The 26,003-nt window shown below is 36.2% G+C and overlaps 1 protein-coding gene across 2 annotated transcripts in view; it reads right to left on the bottom strand.

Annotated features, from left to right (window-relative positions):
* Window positions 1–26,003, bottom strand: part of LOC106051366 (UDP-glucose:glycoprotein glucosyltransferase 1-like) — a 44,372-nt gene that overhangs the window by 2,538 nt on the left and 15,831 nt on the right. For both annotated transcript variants that reach the window (XM_056011930.1, XM_056011929.1), the window contains exons 17-39: window positions 22,972–23,100; window positions 22,026–22,187; window positions 20,881–21,004; window positions 19,434–19,532; window positions 18,384–18,478; window positions 17,440–17,643; window positions 16,881–17,012; window positions 15,130–15,260; window positions 14,256–14,351; window positions 13,567–13,669; window positions 12,351–12,430; window positions 11,371–11,560; window positions 11,192–11,243; window positions 10,529–10,635; window positions 9,616–9,701; window positions 7,968–8,052; window positions 7,237–7,319; window positions 6,435–6,533; window positions 4,974–5,058; window positions 4,736–4,845; window positions 2,209–2,281; window positions 1,609–1,712; window positions 34–322 (exon numbers count right to left, since the gene is read on the bottom strand). In XM_056011930.1, the coding sequence (XP_055867905.1) occupies window positions 34–322; window positions 1,609–1,712; window positions 2,209–2,281; window positions 4,736–4,845; window positions 4,974–5,058; window positions 6,435–6,533; window positions 7,237–7,319; window positions 7,968–8,052; window positions 9,616–9,701; window positions 10,529–10,635; window positions 11,192–11,243; window positions 11,371–11,560; window positions 12,351–12,430; window positions 13,567–13,669; window positions 14,256–14,351; window positions 15,130–15,260; window positions 16,881–17,012; window positions 17,440–17,643; window positions 18,384–18,478; window positions 19,434–19,532; window positions 20,881–21,004; window positions 22,026–22,187; window positions 22,972–23,100 (2,718 nt within the window). The remainder of the gene's footprint in view (window positions 1–33; window positions 323–1,608; window positions 1,713–2,208; window positions 2,282–4,735; window positions 4,846–4,973; window positions 5,059–6,434; window positions 6,534–7,236; window positions 7,320–7,967; window positions 8,053–9,615; window positions 9,702–10,528; window positions 10,636–11,191; window positions 11,244–11,370; window positions 11,561–12,350; window positions 12,431–13,566; window positions 13,670–14,255; window positions 14,352–15,129; window positions 15,261–16,880; window positions 17,013–17,439; window positions 17,644–18,383; window positions 18,479–19,433; window positions 19,533–20,880; window positions 21,005–22,025; window positions 22,188–22,971; window positions 23,101–26,003) is intronic.

Here is a 26,003-nt window from a genome sequence, read left to right as displayed (position 1 = left end):
CCAATCTATATCTATAACCAGTGGAGTACTCACCAAATCAATGGTCTTGGCTTTGGGTTTCTCAGACTCGCTGCACCAGGTCTCACAGTACAGCCACTCCTGGGGTAGGGACTTGATAGCCACCTGATGAATCATGTTGTTAGGCAGGTCCTGGTCCAAGTTGGACAAACTGTTGGGATCTTGGCTCAGACCTTGGTACTGGCCACGGAGGCGGTCACCAGCAGCGATGCGGCGGAACTTCTTCAAATCCACCACATACAAAGCACTGATGTGATACTTGCGTCCAGCTAAATGACTGTTCCAGTAACCTGAGTTCCAAAACCTGAAGAAAAACTTCAACTATTGAGTAAAGTGGTAAAAAAAATTAAACCGGATGGAGGCCTTGCACCAACCAAGAAATATACCAGCTATATGAGGACCCTACCATAATAACAAAAATAAAAAGAAACAGGTTACGTTGGGCAGGTCACCTTGAAAGAATGTCATAGAACAGAGAAGCAAAGATTGTTCACCAGCAAAAACCAAAATGTCCAAAGGCAAGACCAAGTACGATCGCTTGACAATGTATAGGCAGAGTCCGGGCATGAAGACATAATGCCCAAGATAGTTCAGAATTGAAAGATATGCCAGAGCAAGTCAGGGCTCTCCATGGTCTGTAGTGCCACTGGGATGGATGGATGAAATATTAATAGAAATTATATTAAGAAGTATGTTTTCCATTCTTAATATTAAGAACCAGCACAGTATTTCATATGGCTGGGTAGATCCACCCGTGACATATATTTAGTCATAATAAACACTGACAAAGATATGCACACACGCAACACAGTGTTGCGTGTTGTTCTTTTTCTGTTTGAGTAAATTGACACCTGAGCTATCTTTTCAAGTGTTTCATAATAGTGCCTCTGTTATGTAGTCCTCTAAAAAAGTTTGCCGAAAAAAAAAACTGTCTGTGGTATCACAAATATGCAGGGTATAGCGGCTGAGTGGTAAAGCCTTTGGCTTCCAATTCCAAACCAAAATTTCTCAGGTTCAAATCTCTTTGAAGACTGGGATTTAGAATTTCTGGATTTTAGGACATCCAGATGGTTGGTCGTTGTGCTGGCCTCATTAACCATCAGCCATAGAAAAAGAGGAGCTTTACATTGGCTGCCCTATAGACCATCCCTCACATATGTCAAACAATAGGCACTGCCTCTACAAAAAAATCTTTATTGATTGTAAGGGATAGTATTAAAATCATATGCTCTTACTAACAAGTAGGAAGGACCTTTGTTGCAAACTACAACAGCTGCTAAAACATTAAATATAAAAACTTAAATACTTGGTCGAGAGGCTAAGTACGCTTAAACTTGGCTTGGCTACCTATGAAGGGGGCTTGAGGTTCGACATCCGACTCAAGCAGAGTTGTTGTTTACTGAGCACCTAAAGGCAGCACGGAAAAACCTACTCCCAGATACCCCTCCCCCCCCCCCCACGGGTCCACAAATTGAGATTGGACCACAGCGCTCTAAGCATGCTATAAGCATGAAAGTAGCGCTATATAAAAGCTATCATTATTATTATTAATACTTTTGAGACTAAGATCAAAATATGTATAGACCTTACCTGAAGCCATCCATTTCTTTGCGACTGTCACAGAAAGGTGTATAACCATAAGGTGCTCCACCAAGGTCTAGGTCGTACAATTCTTGAAGGTCAGCTCGAACAATCTGGCAAATATATTTCAAACATCAATAAACTAGACGATTTCATCCTTGCCTTTCTGCACTCATAATAATCATTTTATCCTACGTTAACATATATTTTTGTTAACTTTAACAAGGCTATGGGTCAGTGATGTTAAATGGCCAACCCAAAAGCTACCTAGGAAGTGACACTAAACATCACCTGGTTTATACACAAAGTAGAAAACAACTTTATTTTTGGACGTATGGCTAAAACCATTTTAAATGGCAGCCTGGTTATGTGGTATGTGATTTAGATTTTTTGTCTTGATGGTTCTTAGTTCAAACCTCAATGGCTGCCTTAAGTTCAAACCTCAATGGCTGCCATAAGTTCAAACCTCAATGGCTGCCATAAGTTCAAACCTCAGTGGCTGCCATAAGGTTAGGACTTAAACATCATTTCTGAACATTTAAAAGTGATAAAAGAAAAACAAATACTGTAAGAGGACGATGAATGAACTTTGAACCCCAATATGTCTACCTGATCAGCATCCACAAATATAATTTTCTTCACATCTAAGGGAAACAGAACATCAAGGAACAGGATCTTGTATCTAGAAAATACAAAGCCAATTGTAAATAGTCAATTAATACAGAAAACAAAATCTGAACAAAGAATAACCTTTTGTTTAAAAGACTGTCTCTAATGTATACAATTTTAACCTATTACAGCCTATTACGGTAGGATGCATTATCATGGTATACACATAATGCAGTAGGATGCGTTGAAACTTTTTAAAATTTCCTAGACGAATAGTTCACTATGTCTCGTTCGGAACATGGATGAAAACGGGAAGACTTTTTTTTTTTAGGGAAAACGAAATGTTAAACAATTTTATTTTTGTATATCTTTTAAACAAACGCGCCTGTAGACCCAGTGTATAAGCCCCCACCCTAGGAAATGAGTATTTTTTTAACTTGCTTTTCATTTAAAAGTATTAAAAATATATATTATATGAAACAGGACATATTTTTCTACTTTTTAAAGTTGGTTAATGATTATTGTTTTGAATAATAATAATAATCTTCTTCTAGCCAGCTTTTTGCTGCTGAGCTGTCAGCTCTTTTGCAGACTGTGTGCCAAGGAAAAATAGAGTGCAGTTTTCTTCAGTTGTTCAGCACTGCCGTACAGGGTTGTTGGTTATGTTGGGCTTTAGTGGAAGTAGGGTCTGCCTAAGGTGGATTAGGGAGGGGCATTCAAAAAGGATATGGTTTACGGTTTCATAAAGGTGGGTGCAGTGTCTACAAAGGGGGAGTTGTGTGGAGTTAATTTATTGAGATGATAATTTAACAAAGGTGTGTGTCCTGTCCTTAGTTGGAAGATTGCGGGGGAGGAAGTTAATACTGTCCAGTTTGTTAGTCATGTTCATTTCTTTGTACACGGCTCTGCCTGTGTTTCCTGTTGCCCATTGGTTGAGCCACTCCTCTTTGTGGTTGTTGATTAACATTGACCTTAGGGTGAGGTAGTTAACAGGTCTATCTGGTTGTTCCATAGAGGATCCTGCCTTTGATAGCTTATCTGCCCTTTCATTTCCCATGATGCCAATGTGTCCAGGGATCCACTGTAATATGATGTTGATGTTTGATTTTGTCATCATCTGATGTATTATCACTATTAGTGTTGTCAACTCTCTTGGGCTTTTTGAGGTGCTGCTGTTAAGTGCTTGAAGAGTGGATTGGGAGTCTGTAAAGACAACAATATCTGATGGTGATTGTATCCCTTCATATAATTTGTTTTTGACTGTCTGCAAAGCTATGGTAATTGCCTCAATTTCGGCTTGGAAGTTTGAGCAGTAGTCACCACAGGATACACTTATTTCAAAGTGTTTATTTTTGGGGAAGACCAGGAAGGCACCAAGACCAGCATTGATGGTGGCTTGGAAGGCTGATCCGTTGGTGTACATATGGATGGCTGTTTTTGGATAGCTTTCAATTATTTCAAGCATGTCTACTTTGAGCTCGATCGGATTTGATTCTTTTGTTAGAGTATTATTTATTAAATGTGTTTTAATGGTTGGTTATTTGTAGTTAATTCCAGGAGTTAAGTTTTAGAATCTGGTAATTTTTTCTCTGTTATTGGGTAGATGGTGTTTTAGGGCTAGTTCGTCAGTAAGTTCATAGTTCTTTGCTTTTTTTGCTTGTTTTTCTTATTTCTCTGTGTTATTAGTTTATTTGGATGATCATCCTCCAACCTTCTGTATCTCTCAATAGCTTCTAATGCTGCTCTGTTGTGTCTTAACTTAAGTGGTTCAATACTGGAGTCTATTTCACAGGCTGCTGTGGGAGTAGTTCTCATACCTCCACTGATTAGATGCAAGGCCTGGTTTTGGATTGTGTCTTAAGATGATTGATAGGTTTTGTTGGTAGCTACTTGTATGGAGAGACAGTTATCCATGACCGATCTGATGTATCCAGTGTATAACTGTCTTAAGTTTTTCTTTTCAGCTCCCCAGGATGTTCCTGCTAGGTGTTTTATTATGTTTAATCTTTGTGTTGCCTTTTCTTTTAAATCTGCCATAAAGTGTTTTAGAGACAGTCTTTGGTCTAATTTTACACCAAGATATGTTGGATTTTCTTCTTTATTTATTAGCTGTGAGTCTATTTGTAGTATGTAGTTTCTTTTTGCAATTTTGTTGCTGTGGCTAAAGATTGAATTAACTGACTTCTTTGTTTATTTCCATTTTCCATAATTTTGAAAACGTGGAGATAGTTGTGAGGGCTCTATTTAGTTTGGATCTAGTCAGCACTGGATATTTCTCAGTAGTCCAAATTAAGAGGTCAACTGCCTAAGGTGCCTTATTGACCGAAATGAGGTCTGGGAGGTCATTCATGAAGATTAGAAAGAGTTTGCAGCTAAGGATACTAATTTCTTTTTCGATTTATTTTTTTCGTTTTTTTAATTCGAATATATCTTTCTTATGTTTGGCAATAGACTGTTGTTTGTTTTTTTTCAAACCAGAAATAGGCTGTATTGGGTTTACGTTACAAATGTTTAAATTTAAATTTACCCCCAAATAATTCTCTGTTTCTCTTTCTGTTGATTCAGCCACCTTGGCCACTTGTACTGGACCAGCTCGTACTCAAAGCCATATTTTTTAGCCATATAAGGAATAAAGTCCTAAGTAACAAATGAGATTTAATTAAGTTAGGTAAGAAATTACTTTGAAAGCAAACAGTACACTAAGACATAAGCAAGAAACAAATAAGAACTAAAACACTATTTTAATCAGGCAAATATTTTCTTACCTTAAAAGTAGGTGACAGATAATTTTTCAAGAACCAAAATTTCACTTTGGACTTGGTATTCTTAATGACACTCAACATCATAATTCTAGCAGTAAAGAAATAGAGCTTGATTAGAACTTTGAAATTTAAATTATCAAATACATAGCTAAACCAAAAATCCAAATTCTAAGTAGTTTAATCTACTAATCAAAAATCTTTTTTAAAGCATGATTAGAATTCTGAAATTTAGTTATCAAATACATATTGATATGATACATTTGAGCACAGATGATGATGCCATGATGAGATTTTATTGATCAGACAATGTCTTTCTAATTTTATAATTTTGCATTGATCTTTCCTTTGCGGGACATCTTCTACGACAAAATGAACTACGCACGCCAAGAGTTGCAATGACATGGAGGCCAATACGAAGAAAGCGCAAACAGGGACGTCCTCGTATAACTTGGCGCCACACCTTCATGGAGGACCTCAGAACAGTGGACGCCTGGTGGGAGGAGGCTTCAGACATTGCCAATGACAGATCTTTATGGAGACAGCTTGCCGCCCAATGCGCCGAACGGCGCGGGAGGACCTAAGTCTAAGTAAGTAAGATCTTTTCTTTGACAATGTTTAAAGTCTCAAACAGATACTACTTCAAAGTATAACTCTAAACTGAAATTCTTTGAAATAAATACAAAGCTTTTACTCTGGAATGTGGAATCACTTACACACTACATAAATGTACAACACAATTCAATTTCAATTCTTTTACTCTAGTTGTCGCTCTCCCTCGAAAGTGAATCCAAGTCTTTTAAATACTACGTCTCGCCCCCTTTCAAGTAAAGGTCAAACTGTTTTTAGATCTTATGAAAAAAACCATCATCAATCTAAATAAACTTGTCAATACTGGGCTAGAAAGTACTCAATCGAAAAAAACACAACTTAATGCAACAGCTGCTTTATGTTACGTGATGCATAGCTATACCAATAAACCAAAATTCTAATAGTGTTAGTCTACTAAGCAATAATCTTCTTTTTTGAAAGACTGCCTGTAACTCATAAGATAATAATAATAATTAGCAGTTACAACAAACTAGTGGTCTGTATTATCATTATAACGAGGATTATGGGAACGTTTTGACGAAAGTCAATATATCAAAAACACTTGGAGATTGAAAAAATAATAGATGCAAAGTTCACATTTCTGTTCATTCATCCGTAAATGAAGGTTATCATATGTTTATCTAGACATCTGCTCAAAAGTATTAAAAAAATTTTGTCAACACATTACAAAACGTTACAAGTTCATTTGATGACTTTTTTTGTGTGTAAAAATTAAATATATAGGTCGCAGTAATGTTAAGAACTTTTTATCCTATAGTTGCATGATGATGTGTCTAAGGAAACTGAAGATTTATTTAGGCCTTTTAAGTTAAAAAAAAATGGTCATTCTTTAAAACCAAATAGCATACAACCAACCTGAGAAATCTCTCATACAAATGACCAGACGCAACAGAGAAAATATTCAGAGTGCTGTCTTTTTCCTCTTCCTTTTTCCCAGCACCGCCAGTTATTGTACTGAAATAGAGAGTCAACAAAAGACAAACTAGATTGACGAAAATGAACCAGGTTCTTACAATAGTCAAACAAGCAAAATATTTTTTAAGAATCCTTTTAAAAAAAAACAACAACAAAGCCTATCTATTAATAATGTGCAAGTTATTTCTCTTATTTGATATCGAACAAGATAATTGACTGACTAATTTTTTTTTTTTTAATTGATTCATGTTTTGTTAGGTACAATAAATAACTGTTTTAAGTTTGAACTTGATAGGAGAATGTGTGAGGGAGAAATAGCATTAACAATTATTTAAGAGGATTAACCCCAACAAATTATGCCATTTATTTGAATACTGAAGGATTAGTTTTCCTTTTTGGTATCAAACAAAATAACTAATTACCAATAATAAATTAATTGACTAATTGTCTATGCCAATGAATAATTGTGTTAAGTTTCTACTTGATCCGAGTATGGGTGTAGGAGAAATAACGTGTACACACTTTTTACCAGACAGAGAGACAGACTGAGTGAGCTGATAAAAGAAATTGTAAAAAAAAATTATTTTACTAATCTGCTACTTTGATAAACCCAACCTATTTAGTTTTAAATCCATTACAAATACTTTTAAACAAGTTTTAAATCCATTACAAATACTTTTAAACAAGATTTTAAACAAACGTATTTGAGTGATGAACGCTCTAAAGAAAGAAATGTCCTTACTTAGAAATAGAATCCCATATGCCAACAGAGTCATCTTCATCTTGCAGTAGATTCACATCCATTTTATCAGGCTTTTTGGATACCTAGAACCAATGTTTAAAATATTATCCTTAAACTGATGTTGAATAACCAGTTTCATATAAACCATAAACTAACATCAGTTTCACAATTTTAATCATAAGCTTGACACCAGTTTCACAATCTTAAGTGAAAACACTCATTAGCTAAATCAATACATCCAATTTCAGATTGCAAAAGCAAATACAAAGTCATTTCCTTGAAATGAAAATCACTTATGTGGACCAGTGGAGGACTGGGGGGTACCTGGGAGAAGGTTTCTGTGCTGTCCTTTCAAAAAAGCCATTGAAAAAATAAAGAAAAGAAAGTTGCACAAGTATGAATTCAAACTTGAGGTATCAAGCTTCCACGATGGAAGGCCAACATGCTGGCCACTTAGCTATTCTAATACTTGAAAAATAGAAGGTTTTATATTCTAAAAAAGTCATTGTTCCTTTTTATTCTATAAAAACAAAATCTACTTGTAATTTTATTAATGAGATAATCCAAATATAAAACGAAATGGAAAACTATCATGAAATGCTGACTACAGTTCCTTTTTTTTTTTTCAAACATTGTATTGTTACAAAACTGTTATTATCTTTCAACTCATTTTTATAAGCAATTCAAAGATCATAGAAGAAAATAGATAAAGAAATGATCATATTTTTTACCTTCATTCTGATAATTTTACTCTTAAAGCTGTTGACAGCAATGACAACATCAGTGAGATTGTTTGGTGAATCAGTGAACTCATGACTGGACCATAGGAAACAAAAGATGAACTTCAGTGAGACACACACATTATCATACAACAATTTGATACCACAAGTTTAATGTGATACGGGACAACAACAAACAAAATAAAATATACAAAATTCCTTTTAAAAAAAAAAAAAAAGCTTAACTGAGAAAAAAATAGGTCTGCACTTACAACCACATCACTCAATAATGCAGAAGTTATTTTGATAGCAAACAAAATAATTAATTTCCAATAATTAATTGAAGAATTGGTTAATTTTCTAAATTGATTCATGTTTTGTTAGGTATAATAAATAATTATTTTAAGTTTCAATTTGATCCAAGAACGGGTGTGGGAAAAATAGCGTGTTCATTTATCTTAGGGGACAAAACCCTACATATTTAGCTATATTTGTGAAGACAGAAGGATTAATTTCCCTAGTTGGTATCAAACAAATAATTAATTAGCAGTAATTAATTGAAAAATTGGTTAATACTTTTAAATTGATTCATGTCTTGTCTATGCTAATAAATAATTAAGCAAAGTTTCAACGTGATCAATCAAATAGGTGTGGGAGAAACAGCGTGTATACAACCTTCTACCAGACAGACAAAAATGAGTTGAGATTAGCTTTGTAAAAATTTTATCAATTTAATGGTAACTTCTTATACACCTAGCAGAACTGTAAGCTCTTTTGCAACATATGCTGTGAAAAATGTGCTGTTCTCAACAGTTTTGCACTGCCACAGTGAATGTTGGTTACGCTAGGTTGTTGTGGCTATACTGTCTCAGTCTGTCTAAGGTCTGTTAAATTGGGGCATTACAAGAAAGTATGATTGACAGTTTCAAGCATGACCCAAAGTTCCCCCTTCTAGACCTTGAAATCTATAGGGCAGATGATGTAGATGCCATCTGTTTCTGTGGCCCACTATTGACCAACACAACGACCAAACACTTACTTTTCCCCAACTAATGTCAAATGCACATTAGAGCCAGGTGGACTCAGAGGCACCCTTAAGATCCTGAAATAAAAAATCCAAATGTTCACCGGTACTTAAACCCAGGACCTTCTGTTCAGAAGCCAAGCGCTTTACTATTCAGCCACCTTGCCTCCAAGTATGGCCCAGAGACTCCTTATACTGTGGGGATTGTTGGGACTATACTAAATGCCTAAGAAAATCACCAGCTAACACTTTATCTTATGGGTAACAGTTAATTTCATTTCAAAGCCATTAAAAGCATCAATATTTTGGATACAATTAGAAAGAAAGAACAACATGATTTAATGAATTTAGTATTAGAAGATCAGGGAAGAATTTAAGTATAAATTTAAATTTGAACATAAAAAAAAGGGAAAATCCCCCTGGGCCACCACTTGAGGGAGGACCCCCAAATCAGTATCTAAAATTGTTTTTCCATGAAATATTATATCATTAACTCATGTCATGATGTCAAATTGCAGGGGCTTCTAAATAGGTCAAGCCCCCCCCCCCCCCCCCCGGGCCCCCAAATCCCTAGCTATGCCACTGCCCATATAACAGCTTTTCCAAAACTCAACCAAATGTTGGTTCAACCTTTACCTGTCAATTTTATAAATCTCTTCCGACCTTCCTTCTCTCAGCTTGAGATACCACAGACCTGGGTAGGCTTTCAGTTGGAAGTAACCCTGAAACAAAACTGATGTTTGTCACAAGGAGCTAAATCCAATTGATTTCATTCTACTGGTGAACACATCTAGTATGAGCTAAAGTGGCTGTTGAATTGATTTTATTCTACTGGTGAAAATACAGTAAGCACTGAAGTTGAATTGATTTTAAATATATTCTAACATTTCTAACAGTCCCAGCTGCGATGGGCAGGTCACGTCTACAGAATGGAAGACCACCGCATCCCTAAACGACTCTTGTATGGCCAACTAAGCGAAGGAAAGCGCTCGCAAGATGGGCAAAGAAAGCGCTTCAGGGACACCCTCAAAGCTTCTCTGAAGGCGTTCAGCATAGACCCTGGCAGACAGAGGCACATGACAGAGCATCATGGCGTCGCGCTGTGAAAACTGGCGCACAGGTTGCTGAGGAAAAAAGAACAACGCTGGCAGAAGAAAAACGCCAGAAAAGAAAAGCAAGACAAACGACACTAGCTCCAGCTGGAATAACCTGCCCAGTGTGCAGCCGAACACTCCGGGCTCACATAGGTCTCACCAGCCACATGAGGAGGCATAAAACCCCAGTGCAAAGCCCTCAGCCCCCTGGATGACAAAGTGGTCATCATCGAACCACAATGGACAAACTATATATATATATATATATATATATATATATATATATATATATATATATATATATATATATATATATATATATATATATATATATTCTAACATTTCTAGAGTGAATATCTCATAAAGTTCAATTTAAAAACTAGTTAGTACAATGAACAATTACTTATCCGTGCATTAATGGGAAAATAAAGGGTAAATTAATGACTGGTAAATACCAAGTTGGCCATAACAATAGTATCCATCATGGCTGCTGTTTTGCTGGTCCCCAAGGTGAACTGAAGACCTCTAGGAGGCTGCATGGAATTGGAGTCATAACAGTGACCTGCGGGGAGCAAACAATTTAAAACAATGCAGCAGATATGCAGATTTTTTAAAATGCTTATTACGCAAAGAAAAAAAAAAGTCAAAGTTTGTTATTTAATATTTTTTAGAAGTAGAGAGAAATGTGAGATTTTGGCTCCCATTGTATACATTAGACATATTGGTAATAGTAAGTATACATTCATCTTATGTCAGAAATGGTTCAAAATATGAGAGCAACATCTTGGGTATAAATGGAAAAAAATAGCTCTTTTTATGGTATAATTGACTACTAGCAGTTTAGTGCTACAAGTCAACGACCAGTAACAACAATAATAAATAGGCATCTGATCTGACATTTATTTTTTAAAAAAATAATAGGCATTAAATCAAAATGTGTTTTGTAGATTGCTTCTCTAAAAATAAGACATGCAACAGAAAAAGTAACATAATAGCACAGGTTGTATAGAGCAGCAGTGAATGAACACCAGAAGTGAAAGAATTTCACTGGAGGGAAAAAAATGTGCCCTGATTTAAGAATATATCAAAAAAAACAAAACAACCTAAAGCAACTTTACCTTCAATTAAGATGTACTCCAATTCAAATATGGCATTGACACTTTTCTCTACCTGTGAAGATTTTAAAAAAACCAAAGAAACGAATGCAAGTATAATAGAAAAAATGTAAATAGGTCAAAGTAATTTCAATCAAAAGAAAAGCTAAAGTGAAGATTGTTAGTCGAATTCAATAACTTACCTCCTCTAGAAGTATATTATCCAAGTCGTAAGGGGAGACCACTGACTCCACCAACCAGCTTTCGGGTGTCTTCATGTTGAGCGTCAGAAGTGACTTCTGAGGCATGTCCAGGAACTTGGCGTGAGGGGCTGCCACCAAGTTTCCCTCACTATCAAATGTCACTTCCGGTTCCAGAACGTAGCGATAAAAGCTTTGTTAAAAAAAAGGTTTAAAATGAGAACATGCTTTTTAAAACATTTAAAATCTGAAAAGCTGTAGAATAATGTTATTTATCACAAGTAAACTTTTATTCACTGTACATCTCTACTTTCTCCTAAACACACAAGGCTAATTATTTTTTTTTTTTATTCTTGACAAAACTGACTGTCATGGCTGTAAAAAGGTCTGTCAAATAAACCATTAAAAGTTTGAACATTAAAAAAGACAGGATGTATTTAATATGACTTCCAGACCCATTGGAAACCTACTTATAATATGTCTTCAGGAAGTCTATGGCAGCTCTCTTGTTGCCAGAAAGAAAAAAAAGCCTTTCAAGCAAGTGAATTTTCTCACTTAATATTTATGCTTTAATCTTGACTAGAAACAATATGAGATAGTAAATCTTAAAACTAACATAACCCAATAGCCACTATTTACAGTTCAAAAAAAATTGTGTCCAACTCCTACGTTAAGAGAAGAAACTCTAAAAAAAAAATTGTTAGCATCATAAGCACTCAATTCCTTGCATCCTTGGCCTTATAAACTGTGCTATGTAGGCTTTTTCATTTCAAATATCTTACAATAAAATACAATAAAAAAAAAAGCTTTATACATTCGGTTTTCATTTAAAAAATAAATTAGCTTCTTGTTCTGATTGAGATATGGAGAACCCTTCATATACCCATACCCCATTAGTAGTAAGCACTGAATTCTATCACAATAGTGCTATGGTACCGATGTTAGTGCTATAGTACCCATGGGTTTAAAATGATCCATCTCACCTCTTCAGTGGCATTTCTGACAGTTTCTCACGTGGATTCATAAAGATAGTTATATCAACATTAGCAATCTGTTTCAAGACCTACAGAAATAAAAGAAGAGTGGTACCAGGAAACCATTTCAAAATATATGTTCTAATTGTTTTTGTTTTTTTTACTATTCTCTATTTAAATAATAAAAATTAAGCTTGTTCAGTATTAATGTCTCATATTTTTATGAAACAGAAATCTCTAATTTTTTGTTGTTGTCATAACCTGATTAAATACAAAAAAACTCAAAAACAATCTGAGACTGTATAATATAACAATAATAATAATAATAATAATCTTTATTATCCGTATGGAAATTTGTCTTACAATTTGTGCATTACACCAAACAAAAAACATTATAACTATAAGAAACCAAAGTGTACATTCACACCAGACTCACTCATTTTGGGGTTTTGGCACATCGGCACTGTTTGGGCAATGTTGTGCCCATAATCCCTCAAGAGTTACTTCCCCTTTTTAGGTCAAGTGCTAAACGTTATACCACTAAGTAATTAAAAATAAGGTCCATTCACAGCTCAAATAGTAAACATTTATTTTATATGACTTCCAGACCCATTGGTAACCTACTTAAAATGTGTCTTCTGGAAGTCAATGGCAGTTCTCTTGTTGCCAGGAAAAAAAAGTTAAAGATGTTGAGCCTTTCAAGTCATTCAGAGCTCGTATTTATATAATTTTATACACATCTGTTGTAAATATGTATTTATTTACAATTACTTTGCCCAATCTCAACTCAAATTTTTGTAGTTAACCTCACCTCCCAGACAAAGTATCAAAACCATTCTAATTAGACCAACCATCCCCAATAAGTATTTAGGGTGAAGTAGTTTGATAGTTGTGAACAATATAAAAGCTTTAGAAATAAAGACTATCCTTTAGCATAAGTAAGCATCATATTCAATGTACTCAAACCATTTTCATTTGTTTACTGTCAAAATAATCAAATATAATAGAATTTGATTGAGTTTGCCAGAGACATATTAAGCAAAATTACAATTTTAAAATGTGTATTTAATGCTTCAATATGTATAGCAATATTTAAAATACCACAGTGATATTATATTTGTAAGTTTTAATATATATCCACAGCAGTAAATAATTATCTCCCATTTAGAAAAGTAATTTGCTAGCTTCAAACATAAATGCAAACAAAATCGCATAAAGTACTCACCAAAAGAATAGCAGACATCTTCTGTGCCTCACTAGAAACAGGATCTACAATGGCCTCAATGGTGAATGCTGGGATGTTGGTATCAGCTGGAAGCTTGATAACACTGTTCAGAGAGCATAAGAACTATTTACAAAGCTTATATCAACTCCCTCTGCTGGTACAAATCTTGTACTCATTTCTCCCACTTCCCATTCTCTGATCAAGTTGAAACTGTATACAATTATTCATTATCAATAACAACACATGAATCAATCAAAACATTAACCAATTTGTTAATTAATTAGTGGTAATTAATTAATTAATATTTTTTCATATAGTAAAAGGAAGATAAAACTTAGGGAGTAATTTTGCATTTACATCTCAAATACTCAGCCATACACATTTTTTAAAATGCTTAATGAGTTTAACTTTAAATTTAACTCTTTCTCTCCCAATTGACGATAACATTGTTGATTTGACTTCATTAAATTAAATAAATGTTTGATTGTATAAACTTTACTGTGTTTTATATAAAAAGAGCATGCATTCCCTTTAATTCTAGACCAGATAAAACACTTTCTGATAACAAACAAAAAAGTGATTCAATCTTAATCATAACAGGGTTAAAAAAACAAAACTGAAAAAATAAAGAAAATCCATCGGAACATGAAAAATAATTACGGAGTGAAAGAGTTAGGAGAAACTTTTACCTGTGCTTATCGCCAGCATATGAAATTCTTTGCCTTTTTTCTTTCTTGGATTTAGACATGAGAAGATTGGACACTTTCATTGTCAGATCACTTGCCCTAGAATACAGAAAGCCACAAAGATAAAGGCACATTTCTTATTCCATATGCAAGGACATATTCGTACAAGTGCTCCTTCTTTCCTAGTGCCAGTTGTAAGGAAAACCAATGGATTAGTAGAGATTAAGTATCTCATTAACATGCATGATTAGATTAACATGTGCATAGGATGTAAGGATGTAGTTATCTTCCCATTTGAAGGAACATCTGCAATTTATAAGATAATGTTACTCAGGCCTTCTGCAAACACTACTTACCAACACAACAGCACATCTAACTCAAGAACTTGACAACAAGAGCTTCAAGTAACAAAGTGGCGGTTTAATGACAATTACATCGACAGCCAATTCAACACAATTGGCTACATCAAATTCAAATGCTTTAACACAATAGAACTACCTAACTTAACATTACAAGTCTCTCTAGCTCGTACAGCTACATTCTCGAAGACTCAAAGGTACCACACAGTCCTTACTGCCTCGCTGTCCTGGACCCAACTGTCCTTTTTAACACACTGTCTCTTGACCATGAAGGCTCTTGATCACATGACCACAACACAGGTCATACTTGCGTGAACTAGCAGTACTGTCCCTTGTCTATCGACAGCCGTTGACCTGTTGACCTGTGTGATTGGCCTGAGTCTTGTGTATCAGTAGGCCGCATACACATTAACCCTTTCAGTCCACCACTAGAGTTACAACAATAATATAAACACATCATAATTTCTTACTCAAGCATCTATTATAAACATGGCTAGAGATACAAGGACGCTACTTACCGTCTTGGATCTTTCTCTACTGACTGGATGACCTCAGCCACCTTCTGTCCCCCCTGCTGGTAGGCCAACTTCTCTAAGAGGTTAAAGTCTTCAATGGTCAAATCTTCTTGCTCAGAGAGTGGTCCCAAGAACTGAAATGTCATAACACATCTGATCAACAGTACGATTACACCTCTACATTACTAGACAAAAAGACAAAGTATAAAATAACATTGTGGCAAGGCTTCATAATTCCAATAAACTGCGGTACCAATTTTTCTGTAATTTCCAAAATGGTGTTATGCTGCTTTACCAATTTTTCAATACTTGACTATTAAATGAAAAAAAAATGCATCTTAAAATTACCAATCGACCACAATTAAACCACATGATTAGCCTTTGCAAAAGTCACGCACATTTGTCTACATTGAACTGGTGTGGATTTGCGTGAAAGTTTTCTGTAAATTTCAAATAAACATGATCCAGGCATGAAGACAATGTATCTAGGCTTGTAATTTACCTCAAGTTGATTTATATTTTACAATTAGTCTAAATTTGATTAAAAATAATTTTTTAGCTTCCATATATATATAGAAACAGTGAGAACTTGTGATTGAAGAAAAATCTTGAGCTTTATTAGATCTAGACAAGTGTTTCCCAAACTGTGTTCTGCTGAACTACTGGAATAAGTAAGTAGTAGGTCACCGTGTGAATTGACCTCTCTAAACTCTCTAAAAAAAAGCAAAGTGTTCCGCTAAATAAAGGCACATTCCTCGTCCCATATGCTAGGACAAATTTGTACAAACACTCCTTCTTCCCTAGTGCTATTAGAGCATGGAATGGGTTGCCTGAGCTAGCCAGGAAAACCAGTGACTTGGCTGAATTTAAGTCATTGGTTAATATGCATGACTAAATGCATGACGCGTAGGACGTAATCATCTTCTTTTTTGAAGTAACGTCTGTATCATATAAGATAAGATAAGCAAAGTGTTCCGCTAAATACTCAGAAAGTGCAAAGTGTTTCATTAAGAAAAAAATTTGGGAAACACTGATCTAGAGATAGAAAGATAGTAAGAAATGGCGGCAGGTATGGCACTCAGACTTAGGGACTAAGAGCTGGTAGTGTTACATTAGCCTTAATTTATTGTTAATCTCATTCCTCTCTCTTTTTCTAGATAGTTTCATTCCTCCTCACAAACTATGTATTGTTGATCAACAAAAAACATACGCTAGCTGCTAATTAACCATTGTGTGAATAATAAATACTACCAATGATATTTGCATAAAACCTTTCTGAATATTGTATAGGGCATGAAGCTCTGTTGAACAATAATAATCAACTATGATCTTAATCCCGCAATAGAAAAAATTTTGATAAGACATGCCAGGAACTGTCATAGTTTACAATGCAACTTAATGCTATACACTTGCCAATGAAGAGGGCGCAGTGGCTGATTGGTTAAGCTTCTGGCTTCCGAACCTGGGGTTTCTGGGTTTCGATTCTCGGTGAAGACTGGGAATTGAATTTCAAGATAATGTGTACCTGACTTTAGTTGGTAAAATTAAAGGCGGCTGGTCATTACGCTGTCCGCATAACACCCTGCTCGTTAACCACAGAAACAGGTGAGCTTCAAATCATCTGCCTTATAGATCGCTAGGTCTGAGTGGGGAACTTTATTTACTTCCCAATAAAAAAAACAGCCTTATAACTGAACACTAACAACAAATTTAATATACATTAATATATTCAAGTTTAAAAAGTCAAAACCCACCCCTCCGTTGACAATGACTCCTCGCTCTCCTGGTCTTAAAGACAGTAAATGAGAAGCCAATATTTGATGGACCTGAAGGAAGTCTTTGGTGGCGGCATTCAATGCAGTGATGTAGGCGTCCATGTCCATACCCTATACACACAAAAATAAAAACATTTAAGTTATTACAAAAGAATGTCATTCCACGGATGAATGCAATGAACAAAGCTTCAAGTGTTACACAGGAAGTTCTAACTACTGTATGATTTGATCCTAAGAATAGAACTTTTTAAAGCTATTCCAATAAATAAAGATGAAAGGCTTTTGCAGACCTGGGGAGTTATAAATTTTATCCACCAAAGCCTAATAGGTCAAATATGAATAAAATATTGTAATGCTGTTCCTCCATCCTCTCCCTTGGGTTAACATCCCATAATTTTTTTTAATAGTCAAATATATACTAGTCAGAATTATGCTATGAGTATCCAGGTTTTTTCCAGTTCCCATGAATTTGCAAGCTGAATAGAGGAATTATAAAAAAGAAAGGAATTGATAGATCGAGGTTATCCTGGACACCTACATGAACCTCCAGGTCCTTCAAAGTCTTCTTTCGGGACATCAGGTCCTGGATGTTCTCCTCTTTCACCAGCTTGGTAATTAGGCTCTTGGCAATGGGGGCAGGCAGAGTCCCCAGGGCAACCTGGACGGCCTTGTTGATGACATTGTCAGCTTCCAAGGATTTGGGATTGAAGATTACACCAAGTCTGACATTGTTGGAGCTCTTCTGAAATAGGAAACAATAAAGCTTATTGATTATAAACAATAAAAAGGGCAGATTAAAATGTGAACAAAAGTTAATGAAATAATCTTTGATCTATTTATGGTACACAAACAGGTGATCAATTAATGGTAAACAAAGTGCTGGTCACTTTATAGAAAACAAAATAATTGTCGAAAAAATGTTCAATATACAACTGATCAACTAACTGTCAACACTGACATAAAATAATTATTTACAAATACTATTACCAGGTAAAAAGAAATTAAAAAAAAAAACTATATCAAAATGAACTAATTTAATTAAATGAAAGACCTTAGTAGCTGTTTGAAATGTGCAGTCTACTTTTTCTAAAACAAACTGAAAAATGCTAGGATATTTCTTTAGTTGTGCAAATATTTTATTTAACCGACTAATGGCAATACAAGTCAAATATTCAAATACAATGTTATAACTAGAATCAATCTCCTCCCCTGCTTCTATTAACTCTTTCTCTCCATAATTATTTTCTAATTTTGGACGGAATTCTTCATTTTGCTCAGTAGTGTTTCACTACTCTGATATGATTAACGTTCAATAACATTTTTGTTTGTCATTAGGGAATGCAAGCCTCTCAAGATATATAAGACAAAGTAAAGTTTATAAAATCAAACATTAATTCAATTTAATGAGTTTAAATCAACCATGCTATCGTCAATTAGGAGGGAAAGAGTTAACAAAGTGACAATTTAAAAAAAAAAGATTACCAAATGTTTAATAGCTGTGTAAAGAAATGATCGGCTGACTGGGTCCTCCAAATCACAGACCACTAACAAAGTCACTGCACGCAGGGACTCTTCATCTAAACAGAAATAAATGTATACGTATTTAAATAGATAAATAAGTATGCAAAACTGTACAACAGGGAAATCATTATTTTCATGGAGAAGATTCAAATTGCCACTCTCTTTTCTTTGCCCTATCATTTGTGTGAGGGGGTGTGTGGCCTACAGTTGATATGCTATCATTTGCGTGAGGGGGTGTGTGGCCTGCAGTTGATATGCTATCATTTGTGTGAGGGGGTGTGTGGCCTACAGTTGATAAGCTATCATTTGCGTGAGGGGGTGTGTGGCCTGCAGTTGATATGCTATCATTTGTGTGAGGGGGTGTGTGGCCTACAGTTGATATGCTATCATTTGCGTGAGGGGGTGTGTGGCCTGCAGTTGATATGCTATCATTTGTGTGTGTGGGGGATTGTAGCCTGCAGTTGATATGCTATCATTTGTGTGTGTGTGTGTGTGGGGGGGGTGTGGCCTGCAGTTGATATGCTATCATTTGTGTGTGTGTGTGGGGGGGGTGTGTGGCCTGCAGTTGATATGCTATCCTTTGTGTGGGAGGGGTGTGGCATGCAGTTGATATGCTATCATTTGTGTGGGGATGTGTGTTCTACAGTTGATATTCTATAAATTATATGGGGATGTGTGCCCTACAGTTGATATGCTATCAAATGTGTGGCTGAGTGCCATAAACTGCTTGGCTAACTGTCAAGAGGGTTTGAGTTTGACTTGAGCTGAGCACCTTAAGGTTGCATAGAAACCTCCGAGTTCCCCCTTTCCCCAGATGTAGAAAAAAAAAAAGATTTGACCATAGCACACTCAGCATTCTACAGCTTGATTCATACAAAAGCAATTTTAAAATTAGTGCCAAGTTTCTAAAAAACTTTTTTCAAACAAAATACCAACAGTGCCAATTAATATTTTTGTAAAGTGAAAATATAATTAATGGCTAACACAACATAATGCTAAATGTATCAAAACCTTTTTTGGTCAGGTAGTTGATGTTGCTAATCAATGTTGAAGCCAAATCCTTAGAATTCAATTCAGAAGCCAAAGATGGAATATTCACTAAACTACTTTCTGTCGACAGAAAAAAAAAAGTGCATGTTTATGAGGCAAACTTTAAACAGGTCCATTATAAGTCCTTTTCATGAATTTGATTTTTTTCCCAAATTGGTAAGACAATGCAAATCACGGTAATAAGAATTTCAAACAAGTTGACATTTTAAATACTTTGCCTTTTTTACTTAGTATATTTTAAATATATTAATTTAAACATTTCTGCACCTATTGCTTTCAATTTACATCCAAACAGCATTATTTCTTACTAATTAAAAATAGAGAGTGATGATAAAAGTGTTCATTTAATAATTTTAGGGTCACATAAAAATCTGAGTTCATCCGGAGAATTTAAAAAGGATGTTAGTCAAGGCTGTTTCAACCTACTGATTACAGAAACACACAAACTTTCAGTTACAGTTATTCCTCATGGATAAAAAAGATTATTATCAATATTATTATGTTAGAAACAAAATGAGTAGTCTTTCTCTGGCACTGTTAGGGTCGAGTTTCGTTAAAGAGAAACAAAATTCATCACAGTCCCTTTGTTTATTTCCACTGAGAAATTTTCTGGGGATGTGGCAGGTCTACAACAACGATAATCTTCTTAGGAATGTCAAGGACCTTGAAGGTATCTGTGAGGCCAGTTATTATCCCCTCCGATAATATAACAATGGAGTATATTGTTATTAAAGGGGGCCCAGTGGCTGAGCAGTTAAGCGCTTGGCTTCCAAACCTGGGGTCCTAGGTTCGAATCTTGGTCAAGACTAGGATTTTGATTTTGGGATTTTCAGGGCGCCCCTGCATCCACCCAACTGTAATGGGTACTGACTTAGTTGGGGAAAGTAAAGTCGGTTGGTGGTTGTACTGGCCACATGACACTCTGCTCGTTAACCGTGGGCCAAAGAAACAGATGACCTTAACATCATCTGCCCTGTAGATCATAAGGTCTGAAATGGGAATTTTGCATTACTTCATATAGTTACTTTAGATAACTTCCATAAATTCTTAATCTCCAAGTCATATTTTCTTTTTTTTTTCCATTTCAGTTTTTCTTATATTATGTGATAGTGGTACAGCGATGTCAATAATGGTAGTATTTTTTTTTCTTTTTTTATCAATAAACAGCACATCAGGGTGACTATTATTATTATTATCATCAGGAATTTCTTTTTTTAGCAGTATTATATATTAGTCTTTAAATATGAGAACAAATAGCATCTGTATATTGGTTGGAAATCAGCTCATAGGTCCTGAAGCAGATAAATATTTTCATCATTGTAATGAGTACATTGATAAACAAACAGAATAGAAAAGAGTTACAAGGATCCATCTTTACCAGATATATTTTACTAGTAGAAACTCTAACCTGTAGATCCAGTTAAATCTAGTCTTATTGTAGCAGGGGCAAGAATCCTTGAATTCAGTCTAGGCAGCACATTGTCTCTCTCCATCCACCACTCCAACAAGTCTGTGTTGTCATTCACTTCACCCTGAGGACAATAGAAAAGACAGTCATATCAAACTGTGTAGAAAATGTTTTAAGGAGAGAATTTTAACTCTTTCTCTCCGTAATTATTTACCACATTCTGGTTGAATCAACGTTGGTATCGTCAGTTAGGGGAGAAAGAGTTAAAATTTAAAAAATACTCTTGTGAAATGTTGTTTTTATTTGAAAAACAAACAAAAGAAAAGAATACCTGAGGGGAAAAACAGCTAATTACTGCCATTATCTAAAGATGTTACCGTTTAGCTCCCTTTCTGATATTTATGAAAATTGCTAATAATTGATTAAATAATTGCTTAATTTTTTATTGATTTAAGTATTATCATCGACTATAAATAATTATGCAAAATTTCAACTTGATCCACAAGAGGGAAGTTTGAGAAAAACGTGACTAAATATAATACGGGGAATAAATCCAAATATACATCCACTTCTATCATTAAGTAGCATTTATTCCCACACTGTTCAAGACAGATTGTTTAAATTTATGTTTAGAGAGTCAAAAAAGTCCCTTCTTTGTGTTTAATAATGCACTTCTGTCAAAAAATTAAAATCTTAATTTACGTATGATTTACTGGACATCTTGTAGAAAAGTTATAGTTTCAGTAAGTTATGGTTTCTTATGAATTTCTGACATTCCTTCAAATCAGAGATAACTATGTCCTAAGCATTTGTATGTCCAGGCATATGAAATAAGAAATGTGCCTTATTCTTTGTGTCTTTCTGAATATTATAAGGTTGTGTTTTTGTATTTGTAAGGACAATGCAGAAAACAGAAATTGTTATAAGGTTCAGTTTGACTAGATATATTTTCTATTAAAAAGCCTTTTAGAATTTCATCAATGTTTAAAAGGTTCGACTGTGTTGGTTTTATGATAAAATGCGTTTATTGGTATGCAATATGAACAGTTTAAAGACATATTAATGGTTATGTACTTTTTGAATAATTGACAAACAAAGTTAAAATCGGTGTATGAATACTCCAAATCAGAGCAATAGAAAGCTACCTTATAAACAGCTTGCTGAATGATCTGAGTTTGTTTTAACACTTCCATCACAACAGACTCCTCAAAAGAATCCTCTAGTTGGTTTTTCTCTAAAGGTACTCCATTAATTAGAACCTGGGGCAGTCCACTCAGACCAATTCTAGACATAAAATCATCCCCTGCCTGAAATGGAAAAAACAGTTGTCATTAATTCAACCAAAAAGGCTTGATTGCAAAAGGTGAAGAGCTTGTCTCATTATGGTTTGAAAGAGAAAGAAAAGGATACTGAATTTTATTTGATTACAAATAGAATTCAACTGTTAACTATGAATGAGTTTCTATAAGTAAGATATATATAAAGGTCATCAATCCAAGAAATATGTATATAAAGTTGAAAGCTACAAAAACACCCATTTTGACTATGTAGGTGCCAATGGTTTGTTTTTTTTCATCCTCATGAGGGCAAAAGATATTTTCTCTTTAGATTTAGAGCGAAACAGCTTATTGCCTAGAGGAAAACCTCAGGTCTCAATTGAGATAGCCAGCAGTACTTTTCTGTGCTATTTGTAAAATGTAAAAAAAAAAAAAGTTTCCCCTTTCAGACCTTGTGATCTACAGGGCAGATGATGTTAAGGTCATCTGTTTCCTTGGCCCATGGTTAACGAGCAGAGTGTCATGTGGCCAGCACAACCACCAACCGTCTTTACTTTATGGTCACATGACAACTTTGAAAACCAGTGAGGTCCAACATTTGTGAAATGGGGGACAACATCAATGGAACTTACTTTTATAATTCATTATGCGATGTGGGTAGAAGTTTCATGGGCCGAATATGGCCCGCAGGCCATAGTTTGGGCATCACTAAACTTAAGCTTTAACAGCCATGTGAACATATGAGTCTACATTTGTTTTTTATATACATTGAATGACTAAGCTCAGAAAACAATTTTTGTTTTGCCTTCTTTACCTTTCTGACATCATCATATTCAGAGCTAGCACCAAAAATATTCTCTTTGTCTTCATCTGGGTACTGGCTCATAAAGTCTGCTATCACAAAGTCTGGGGTCAACTCAGAAGATCCTGTTTTTTCATAAACCTAGAAACCATAATTAGAAGCATATCACTAAAATTATTTAAAACATAAACAAAATAACTTTTAAATCATTTGTTTGATTGAGGACTTGAGAAAATGAAGTCCTCCTTGGATATTACCCTGCAGTCCCCATAAAAATAGATACTTGTAAAACTTAAACAGAAAATCATTATAATAATTAGTATTTAAAAATTGATTTAATAAGATGTATGAATTTAACTCTTTGTTACATTGGGCACAATTATAAGAATTTTTACATTGCACACAACCATAGGAATTTGTATATTGCGTACAACTGGAATTGAGATACTACAGAAGGATCCTTGGTATCACATTCAAAGACTACATCACAAACCAAGAGATTAGAGACAGGGTTACTGCAGTGATTGGATTCCATGATGACCTGCTAACTATATTGAAAAAACGCACGCTCAAAATCAATGGCCATATTACAAGATCTTCAGGGCTCGCAAAGACCTTCCTTCAGGGAACAGTACCAGGAAAAAGAAGAATAGGCAGACAGAGAAAGCGATGGGAGAACAACATAAAAGAATGGATGGGCCTGCCATTGAAAGAGGTTCTAAACATGACAAAAGATAGGGAGGAATGGAGAAAGACGGTCGACGAGTCTTGCTTGGTGCCCCAACGGTCCAACAGACTAGACTAAGGGATCATCATCATCATCATCAAACTCCATTAGAGTGAGGGCTTGAGAGGCTCAAATCCTCTCTTGCAAAAGCCCTGGACAGAAACCCTGCTGTCTTGCGTAGTGCATGAATGTCGCCATACAGGTCGAGAATTTTGGGTTTCCCAGACCTGTCGAGACGGAGATCAGCAAGTCTGGGGCAGTCAGACAGAATATGAGGCACGGTTTCCTCTTCTTCCCCGCAGCGAGGGCACCGTGAATTGAAATTTGGCCATAGCCGCGAGAAATATGAGCCAACAGGACAGTGGCCTGTCCTGCACTGTGCTATAATAGCTTGCTCAGGCCTGGACAGCCTCCACCACGGAAAAGTGCGGTCAGGGCGCCTCATGCGCTCCCAGACTCCACGGGCTTTTTGGGACTTGTCCCAGCACTCAAACCACTTTTCCATTTCTGTTTTTTGTATTATAGCCAGGGCTTGATGAAAGCTTACAGCCTGATCAGTGGGTGGAATTTGCCCTCCCTGGTGGGCCAAAGAGTCTGCGATTGTGTTGCCAGTCACACCTATGTGACTCGGTACCCACTGCATTATTACAGGTTACAGGGGTGCCATAGCGTTGTTTGATGTTATGTGAGCCATGATGACTGTTGATATTGGGGGGCCATGGTCCGGGGCTTTGCAAAGCATGTAGTACAGATTTTGAGTCAGTGACCACAACAATCTGTGTTGCCCTCAAATTTCCCTCTCCGAGTTGAGAGTCAATGACTTTTAAGGCTTCACAGACTGCCATGGTCTCCGCATCAAAACTGCAAACACTACCACATGGTCCAAAGATTTTGACTGTGTGAGAGCCAAGAAAGTCGATGTAGGCTCCATAGCCTGCTCTTCCAGAATCTATTGATGCCGATCCATCAGTGTATGCAAAAATAGCACTGGGCTTGAAGGTATTAATGGTCTCCAGAGCTAGGATTTGAAGGTCGTTAGATGAACGGCTTTGCTGAGTGGCATTGGGGTCTACTAATTTCAAGCGTATGTCTGGGGTTGTTGGGCGACACCAAGGGGGAAGGGGATGAAAGCGTTGAATGTTTTGTCGGTTGGTGGAGAGGCCAGCTTCATCAGATAGTCTAATGGCATGATGCATAAAAGACTGCATCTGGATACCTCTTCTGCATCTCCAACCATCCACTAGTTTTCTAGCTGGGAGGTATTCATCCAGCCTTTTATACCGCTCATAGCAGGTCAGTACTGACCTTTCCCTCCTAAGGGTTAGTGGAGCTATATTAGCCATTATTTCAGCCGCATTCACTGGACTTGTCCTAAAGGTTCCACAGACAAATCTTAGTGCTTGGGACTGTATTTTATCAAGTTGTTCAAGAGCAGTCCTAGAGCCATAAATTTGCACAGGTAGGCTGTAGTCTATCTGTGATCGGACTGCTCCTAAATACAGGGATCGGAGCATGTCTGCTCGGGCTCCCCACTTCGTGGATGCCAGCTTCCGCACAATGCAAAGTTTCCCTGAGGCCTTTCTTACAACATCCTGGATGTGCTCACACATTTTTAGTTTGCAATCTTGGGTAGCTTTTCCATTCCGAGAGCCACTCCGTTGAGGGAGAGCTGGAAAGGTTGCCCGAGAATGCCAGTCCCGAGCGTGAACAGAGAATAGACCGTCTTGGAGGTGTTTATTTCTAGCCTCCATTTTTGTGTGTATGAGCAGAGCGTATGGAGGTCCTCCTGTACCACTTTTTGTATAGAGGATGCGCTCCTTCCGGATTTCCAAAGGACAATACCATCAGCATATAGCAGCTTTTGGCATTTTAGCTGAGCCGGTAGGTCATTTATGAAGGCCGTGAAAAGGGCGCATGACAGGACGGAGCCCTGGGGGAGGCCGTGCTCGAGGGTCATTTCCCATGAGACTTCTCCGTACATCCTTGTTCTTATTGTACGCTCTTGTAGGAAGTCTCTAATCCAGTAATATATCCGTCCCCGCACCCCCACGACTCTTATCTTATAATGCAAACCAGGCCGCCATACTTTATCATATGCCTGTTTTAAGTCAATGAAGACTGCGTATGTGCTTTCGGTCCTTTGGAATCCATCTGCTACGCTCTGCACAAGGATGTTGACTTGGTCTATAGCGGACATTCCAGCCCTGAAACCAGCCTGTTCTGGAGCTATAAGACGGGCACTCTCAAGGTACCAAACCAGACGCTCATTTACCATTTTTTCAGCCATCTTTCCCACACAAGATGTGAGTGAGATGGG

Source organism: Biomphalaria glabrata, chromosome 15 (assembly GCF_947242115.1).
Source record: "Biomphalaria glabrata chromosome 15, xgBioGlab47.1, whole genome shotgun sequence".
NCBI lineage: Eukaryota > Metazoa > Mollusca > Gastropoda > Planorbidae > Biomphalaria > Biomphalaria glabrata.
Note: the sequence above shows the minus strand (reverse complement) of the source record. Positions and strands in the feature narration are given on the sequence as shown.